This window comes from Amphiura filiformis, chromosome 7 (genome assembly GCF_039555335.1).
Source record: "Amphiura filiformis chromosome 7, Afil_fr2py, whole genome shotgun sequence".
In the NCBI taxonomy this organism is placed as follows: Eukaryota; Metazoa; Echinodermata; class Ophiuroidea; order Amphilepidida; family Amphiuridae; genus Amphiura; species Amphiura filiformis.
This window is the reverse complement of record NC_092634.1, coordinates 24,304,140-24,313,003: the sequence shown is the minus strand read 5'-3', so window position 1 is coordinate 24,313,003 and position 8,864 is coordinate 24,304,140. Positions and strand designations below refer to the sequence as shown.

The 8,864-nt window shown below is 37.9% G+C and overlaps 1 protein-coding gene across 4 annotated transcripts in view; it reads left to right on the top strand.

Annotated features, from left to right (window-relative positions):
- LOC140156926 (dehydrodolichyl diphosphate synthase complex subunit DHDDS-like) overlaps window positions 1-8,864 on the top strand; it is a 12,978-nt gene continuing 4,114 nt past the window's right edge. The window contains exons 1-6 of one of the 4 annotated variants that reach the window (XM_072179968.1): window positions 1-126; window positions 3,247-3,472; window positions 4,232-4,374; window positions 5,790-5,830; window positions 6,259-6,334; window positions 7,924-8,025. In XM_072179968.1, the coding sequence (XP_072036069.1) occupies window positions 3,257-3,472; window positions 4,232-4,374; window positions 5,790-5,830; window positions 6,259-6,334; window positions 7,924-8,025 (578 nt within the window). In that variant the 5' untranslated portion in view covers window positions 1-126; window positions 3,247-3,256. Of the gene's footprint in view, window positions 140-3,246; window positions 3,473-4,231; window positions 4,375-5,682; window positions 5,724-5,789; window positions 5,831-6,217; window positions 6,335-7,923; window positions 8,026-8,864 lie in introns of all 4 variants that reach the window. The other 3 variants (XM_072179967.1, XM_072179966.1, XM_072179969.1) reach the window with 3 other exon arrangements.

Genomic DNA, 8,864 nt, shown 5'->3' with positions numbered 1-8,864 from the left:
ATCTGGCAACCTACCGGTGTCCACATAGTAAATCAGCTGTTTACACATCAAGGATTTCGTCAGCTTTCTGAGAAAAATCGGGGCATCTGCGATTGACTTATGAATAATTCTTGTAACGCGTAAAAGGTAAGAAATAAAGGTGAGGTATATCATTAGTTAAAGAATGAAAGAATTTAATTTCGAACGTATTATGAGTTAGCGACGATCATTTTCTAAAAACATTGATCACGGAGTACGGACATGACGGATAAATTTATACTGCTGAATTCGGCAGCTTTCCAAGTTTCAACTACAACTCATGAACTATAATATTTTGCACTAAACCTTTGACGAGCGCGTACTATCGTGATGTTGCAAAGTCAGAGCTAACCTGTCCTTAGATTAATAATAATACACAGATTGGAATTTTCCATGCCTGTCATATTAATTAAGCGCACTCGAATTCAGCTCGACCTTATACGCATCGCACCGCGCCGCACAGGCTCAGCCACAGCGTCATCACATCCTATTATATCTTCGACTTTGTGTCAAAAATTGCTGTGATAGTACGGCAATTCCACTCTTTCTTCAAAAGCTATGCATGGCGATTTTGTTTGAGATAGGCCGAGCGACTCGGGCTAAGCATATCAATTACACGATATGAGATATTGCAGCATTTCCATTCATACACGTTAGCAATCTGTGCATGCTCACGGCTCAGTATCCCATATCATCAGCCTGCTACGCTAAATGCCTAAGTCATTCTTACATCTCATTTGCAATTTTCTGAGTAATAAACCTAGTGCTGTAATCGATTGTCGTAAGTATCGATAGTCGGAAAATACATAGACTTCCGACATGTCGAAACTCTCAATGTCAGTATCGATACACAAACGACATGGCACACATGCTTAGATTATCTCAAATTGCGGATTTGCAATACCACTTTCGTTTGTTTGATGCATGATCCATGTAGTTTTAGCTGTTAGGCTTCAATACACTTGTTGTTAACTTGTTTCTGGAACTTACTGATAATAAAATTGGTAAACTCAAATCCGTGTTTCAAACTGTGTGAGTATCGATAATAGTATCGACATGTCGGATGTTTGCCTCCCAACATATCGATACCCAGAAAGCTTATCGATTACAGCACTAAATAAACCCATAATTCATCAAATTTCCAGCCGCGTTTTTCATTAACTTGTGGAATACCGGTACATCTCTTTGATGTATTCCACAAGTTATTGAAGAATGCGGCTGGAAATTTTCGGTACATGTTCCTATCTCCTCAACGTTATACCTTTCCAACAAGGAAAGAGATACGAAAAGCGAACGTCTAGGTACAGCTGTCAAAGGTTTACTGCAAAATAATAATTATAGGTATGAGAGGCAAACCTTAGTTAACACATTTGCTAGTCAGCCAAATTCGCCTAGACCGGGGCCCAAACACAATACATATTTACAAATTTAAAAGAACAGATTGGACAGGCTGGTCAAGGAAACCGACATAAATATGTTTTCTATACTTCACTTGACCCATATGATTTTTTATGGTGATAAGACAATCGCACATGGAATTTTAGAGGGATTTTTAAAAATAGCTGCTATCATCATGAGACTAAGATCTAGAAACACCACCGAAATGCTGTTTTGGGGAATTTTGCTATAATTAAAGACAAAGATAAATGCAATTTATCGCGTCTGACGTCACCTGTCAATCAAACTCGAGCACGGTTTGTTTACAAAGTGTCGTGATGATGACTTGCTGAACGCGGATTTATAACCGGGCGCCGTATTGTTAATTTTGCACCTTTCGACATGCAAACCATCTCAAAAGTTAGGTCTTTATAGTAGGAAACTTTCTTTGGTGAATGCACCATGTCCACAATGCCTAGAAAAGCTGCTTTTTGCCTTGTAAAAATACGGACTATTTCGCCATTTGCTGCTATTCTCTTTCTTCTATTAGAACCAGATAGATCGGCCTTCCTTTTACGCGCTGATTAACCTGTGTAAACCAATCAAGGATCGTAATTGACAGTGACATCAGACGCGATAAATTGCATTTATCTCTGTCTTTAATTATAGCAGAATCTTTTTGATGAAAGTCAATCTTTGACAAGATGTAACTTTGCTACGGAGAGTGCTATGACAATAATGACATTGACAAAAAGGTTTTCAGTTTTGGCTTTCTTTACTCAAGAGCTTTAATTTGATATATAAAATGATGCAGTTTGATGGCAAATTTGAATTCACCTAGCATACGGTACCTAAATAATATCTAGACTAATACAGCATTTTTTCTCTTAGATTTAGGTTTATAAATCGTTAATTCAGTTTTATATGTACACAAGCAATTCATTAATCTTGTCATGCTTGTATGACGTTTTGCCCCTACTTCTGAATGTCAGTGCGGTGTTCTCTCCTTTGAATTCTTTTCCTAAACATGCTAATTGAGTGGCCTAGTATAAAAACGGCCCATGGCACATTTTTCGTCATTGGGAGAAATCGGCACTGTAAATGTACGAATGTTCAATAAAATACACAAGAAATTTGATACTTAAAAGATTAAATTGACAACATTCCCGAGTTACATTCATGATGTGTTATGTTTGTATGGATGACCTTTGGTGACCTTTGACATTTTTCAACAGCGCCCTCTATTTTTCAAAAATGTGCCATGGGCGGTTTTAATACTGGGCCACTCAATTATAAGGCTATAAATTGTCTGTAATGCTGAGTAGTTTCATTCTACTATGCCGCTGAGCAGCATGACGCATGTGCATTGCAGACAAACGGACACAATCAAGGCTTTAGTCAATACTTGCAGTCTGTAATTCTGGTGAAATGCATTTCTAATATTAACAAGAATTTCCTGACTGCTATGAAAGTGTCTTTCTTTCAGTGTAGCAATAGAGGATCGTGTGAACAAAACATAGGAATAAGCAAAAATCATTGCATTATATAGGTTACTTGACTGAATTTTCACATTGTGAATGATAAAACGAATGAATTGGTGCGTCCACAAAAAAAAAACATGCTAGCGATTTATAACTTCCGGTGCAGCAAGCATCAGTTACACAATGGGATAAATAACCAGCTGGTTAATAATTAACTACTAGATAATTGACTGGTTAAAGAATTAATGAAAGTTATTATTAGCACATTTGAAATTACCCCTCCCCCACACACACACACCTTCATTACCCCCCCCCCCTCCCCTACCAGCAGGACTGCTTCTAATACTTTTGTGTGAAATCAAATCCACAGGTAATCATTGATGATGGAACCCACGCCAGATGCCTCAGAGTGGTTCCCAGAAGAAAAATGCAAAGCTAAGAAGACTTGGTTGCAGCAAACATGTTGCCGGATACTGCGCCGTGGGCCTGTACCACAACATGTAGCTTTTATCATGGATGGGAATAGACGATTTGCCAGGAAACTGTCAGTAGAAAGAGCTGAAGGACATTTAAAAGGATTTGATAAATTGGCTGAGGTAGGTAGGCCATAAAAGTACAGTTTTGAACTATTTTGATTGGTTAGAAAAGAGGAGTACCGTATTTGTTTCCATTAACCGCCCAGGACGCTTAACAAAATAATTTTGGGTGGGCGCTTATTTTTTACATTGTTTAGGCCAACAAGATGTAAAAAAGGCTCAAAATATCCATTTATCATCATCAGTGTGTCATATGTTTCAGACCATGATTCAGATTTGCATGGGCAGTTAATAAACAAATGGATGAGCTCCTCAAATCAGCTGGTACTCTAAGCTCTTTGAAACATCCCCTTTTTCCCTATATAGCCAAAAATAAAGGTAAAAAATATAGATCTTTCAATAATGTGGACAGACCGGAAAAAAGTCTATGAAAAGTGGGGTCTTTCTGTGACAAATTTTAAAAAGTGGAACCACTTTCAGTAAAATGCCCCCCGGAAACATTTAGGAGAGATATATCCCCCCCCCCCCACTTCTGCTGTCTACATATGAGCTAAAAGGATACTTTTTGGTGGCATTTGATACCATTCTGTATGTGTCCACCCCTTACATATGAGTCTGATTCAGTTGGTACCGAGTTCATCTGTTGTACTCGGTCTATGTTTGAAGAAATTGTTGTGTATATGGACCAAAAACTAAAATTCTGAAGTGCAGACTTTGGCTTTAAAACTGTTAACAAATACTACCAATTGTACAGTAAATATTTTCAACCAGAAAGTTGTTTAGAAACAACAGTATTTTTTTTCTCTTTTCCATTTCCAGACTTTGCAGTGGTGTTTAGACCTTGGTATAACAGAAGTCACAGTATATGCATTTAGCATTGAAAACTTCAAACGTTCCAAGGAGGAAGTGGATGGGCTAATGGAACTAGCAAAACAAAAATTCAAAAGATTGTTAGAAGAAAAGTAAGTTGCAATTATAATATAGATAAAGTTGATATTGTGTACTGATAAGAGGAAGTAGCCTTGTTATTTGATACCTCAGGGAGATATCCAAGATCATTGAGGTTTTACATTTTGTGTGATTAGGTTTACAACTTGTGTGAAATCTTACTTAGAGAAGAAAACAAACTCTATAATAACCTACTCCCTCCCTTCCACAGGGCTCCTTCGCCATCTGTAAAGCTCTCTGTAAATAAAACCACTTCAAATACCATTGATGTTTTGAGGCGCACTAATACCGTAACCATTCGGGTATAAGCCCACCCCCTAGATGGGCAATTTCACTTCAAAAATGGGGGTGGGCTTATAATTGGTGAGGGGCTAGCAGTTGAATTTTAAAATAAGAACAATCTTCCCCATTTGTATATGCCTGATGTACCAGATTTCTATCATCTATGTCAATTTTTTGAAAGAAAACCATTTATGATTTAAGAACATAGCCAAAATTAGTACTGGGCTTATACTCGAGTGCACCTTTGTTCCCAGAATGGTTTGAAAAATAGGGGGTGGGCTTATAATAGCCGAAGGTAGGCTTATAATACCAGAGTGGTTACGGAACTAGAAAGTAGAAACATAATCAACATTTTAACCTCCCTAATTGGTCTTTTCGGTAAATCCCAAGCCTTTGCGAGTACACCTGAGATGTCGTCCTTTGATGTCACAGGGATTTGCAATGCGCAGTAACGATGTTTGCTCAACGATGTGCGCATTGACCTGACGCGTCAAATGACGACATCTCAGGTGTACTCGCAATGGCTTGGGATCTACCGAAAAGGTCAATCAAATAAGTTTCATTCGTAGAAAAAGTTTTCATTGATCTTTTGGTTTATTCTCAGTTTACCCAACACAGAAAAGTCATACAAAATCTTGCAGCACAGTGTAAGCACATCCATCTCATGTGATTTGAATGCGCAATAATCCAAGCACTCATATACACACAGAAAGACTGGCTGGGCCAGGACAACCCTTGTGGCTTGCTATCATCGGTCTTGTTCGCTGTGCCCAAGTGGTTGGTGGTTCAAAATCCCACTGATTCCAGCAACTTTTCTCCTCATCTTCATTCTTTCTTCCTTCCTTATTTCTTCTCCCTCCGCCAAAAATCAGAGGCAGTGCTTGGAATAAAGTTAATTTTAATTATCAACTTTGAATATTACAATGTAATTACAGTAATTTACTGCTCAATGAGTCATAAAATGCCCAATATGAAAATGTGCTTCTTGGTGTCTTGCACTGTCCCATTGATATTTTCACAAAATTTTGTATCTTTTGCAGAGAGTTAATAGAGAAGCATGAGGTGTGCGTCCGTATATTAGGTGATCTGACAATGCTGCCTGTAGAGCTTATCACATCACATATTATCACAATTGTATCTTTTACAGAGAGTTAATAGAGAAGCATGAGGTGTGCGTCCGTATATTAGGTGATCTGACAATGCTGCCTGTAGAGCTTATCACATCACACATTATCACAATTGTATCTTTTACAGAGAGTTAATGGAGAAGCATGAGGTGTGCGTCCGTATATTAGGTGATCTGACAATGCTGCCTGTAGAGCTTATCACATCACATATTATCACAATTGTATCTTTTACAGAGAGTTGATAGAGAAGCATGAGGTGTGCGTCCGTATATTAGGTGATCTGACAATGCTGCCTGTAGAGCTTATCACATCACATATTATCACAATTGTATCTTTTACAGAGAGTTAATAGAGAAGCATGAGGTGTGTGTCCGTATATTAGGTGATCTGACAATGCTGCCTGTAGAGCTTATCACATCACACATTATCACAATTGTATCTTTTACAGAGAGTTAATAGAGAAGCATGAGGTGTGTGTCCGTATATTAGGTGATCTGACAATGCTGCCTGTAGAACTTCAGCAAGTAGTAGCAGAGGTTGTACATATATCAAGGAATAATACCAAGTAAGTTGTATAAAGAAACAAAATGTATCAAAGAAATCAAGCTAGGACAATACAATTATACATTCCATTTCAGCATCCATTTAAACAGTGAATTAAAATGGATATGGTTGACTGTCCCATATTGGCATGTCACTCTTGGAGTGGAAAGTCGGAACTTGGTATTGTTTACTCAGAGGCTGTATTCGCAATTTTGGCCCAGTGAAAATTATATTTGGCACACACAAATTTGCAATGCTGTATTATAATTAATTGAGGAATTACTGAGCCAAAATTGGGTGCTTCATTTACACACCCTATTTCCAGATAAATGGGGTAATAAAAATATATTGATATCTTGAAATTAAAATTTGAGCTCCTGTGCAAGCTTATGTACCAATTCCATAGGATTTGCCCAAACATTGTAGACCCTTTGCCTAAAACATTTAGAGTGACTGATTTCTCGAAGTGTAAAAAGAATTTGCTTTCAGCTGTTTATTCAATTCTTTGCATGTCAGTGATGTCACCATCTTACTATAAATAGGGAAATGTTGTATGTATGTATCTATGTATCTATGTATGTATCGCTATAAAGGCTCCGTCAGTTTCGATCCAAATGTCGCCAAATTCATACGGAGATCGAGGAATATACGGAACGTGTTTAAACTTTATTTGGTTGAAAACGGTAAAGAATTGGCTCCAAAAACAGTGAAAATATGGGTAAAACGGGTTTTTGTTATGAAAATCGGTTACCAGCCTACGCGTCACTGCAGCTGGCGGCAGCGCTGTCGGCGCCAGCGTGCATGTCGCGCATTAAGCAAATGCGCTGCGTAAACGAGGTGTGAGCCAGAGATCAGTGGGCATGATAATACGGAAAGAAGGAAAAATAAAGGACAAAAAGGTACATGGACGGGTCACGGGATACCGGGTGAACACGTCCGCAGACACGCTATGAGAGGACGTAATAAATACGGGAAAAGATGTGTGTTGTAGGCCTATAAACAACATGAAGCGGTACTATAAAGAAAAATTAAATTAACATGGAGACAAAAAGGTACGAGTAATTAGGCCAACGGGTTAAAGTAACTAAATGAAACGGAAAGAAACAAAGACGGAAAGAAACTAATCAGGAATAAAAAAAAAAAAAAAAAGAAGCTAAAATAATGAGAACAGAATTAAGTAAAAAACATGGAAACGGGAAATCACAAGCAGCAAAAAAAAAAGATGCTAAAAGGGAAATATAAGAAAGAACAGATTTAGAAAATAATGATTCAATGATTCTACCTGTTCAGTATTTCTTCCTGTTATAGTGAACGCTCCCATTTACTCATCTAGCGGGGACCCATGCGAAGCGCTGGTATCCCGCTAGTGTAATATAATTACCGTATTTCCTCCAATAGGCACCCCCTTCAAATAAAGGCCCCACCACTTTTTTCACCCAAGATGTTTCAAAAATGCCAATATTTCCATGCTATCTTGTGTAGTAAGCTTACCAAGTTGCACTATCGGGAATTATCATTCTATTCTCTAATACCCCCCCCCCCCCTCTGTTTGGAAAATGCGTCTATACTGGCATATTGCATGATTTGCACCATTTTCCTCTCTTTTTTCAGAGCTGTACTGAATGTATGTTTTGCATACACTGCTAGACATGAGATTGCCAATGCCACAAAGGAATTAGCTGAAGGTGTACAATTAGGATTACTTAGACCAAGGTATGGTAAATCACCAAAAGATGGAAATTATGACTTTATGTCCATTTACCTATATGGTTCCTATTTTTGTGTGAAAAATGGAGAAACTGGCATATCGAGGGATCAGAAACACAAGACTTCATTGTGTCCATTTTGTTTTCAAAATGTTTGGTATCAAAATAACACAAAATCTCATCTCCATAACCCAAGGCCTTTTGTTTCTGAGCCTTCTATGTGTCATATTTTCATCTTTGAAGGAGTTTCTTCATCATGAGTATTGCCCCTTTATTCAAGACTTATTGAGTGTAGCAACCCATAATGTTATGAATCTTACCTATGTGGTATGATCAGAACCAGCACTCTATGTGTGTGTGTATGAATGAAGATAAATCCCATTTAATGTTATAAATCAAGTGGTTGTTATACAGGGTGTACCAATAAAACCAGTCCCAAACCAATTTGTAACAATTTACTGGTGTTTGAAATCTACACCCACTGTGTGGGCAATTCAGTTCATGTCTTCAATAGGAGTGAATGGATTTCAACTGTAATAGCCCAATAGTTTTAAAGAATAACCCATTTATTGGACCATTTGTGTCTGTGGGGTGTGTTTGTGTCGGTCATTCAGTTTTTAGAGAATAAAGGTATTGGTTTTAGCCCCTGGAGTGCATCTATCGTCTCATATAATGCGGCGACATCATTATTTTAAGTAAAACAACGAGGCTGACCGTTTGTTGTTTTACGCCAAAAATAATGATGTCGCCCGTGTTATATGAGACGATAGATGCACGACAGCTGCTAAAAACTACCTTTATTCTTTTTAAACACGGCACTTCAAATAGATCTTACATCAAATTAAA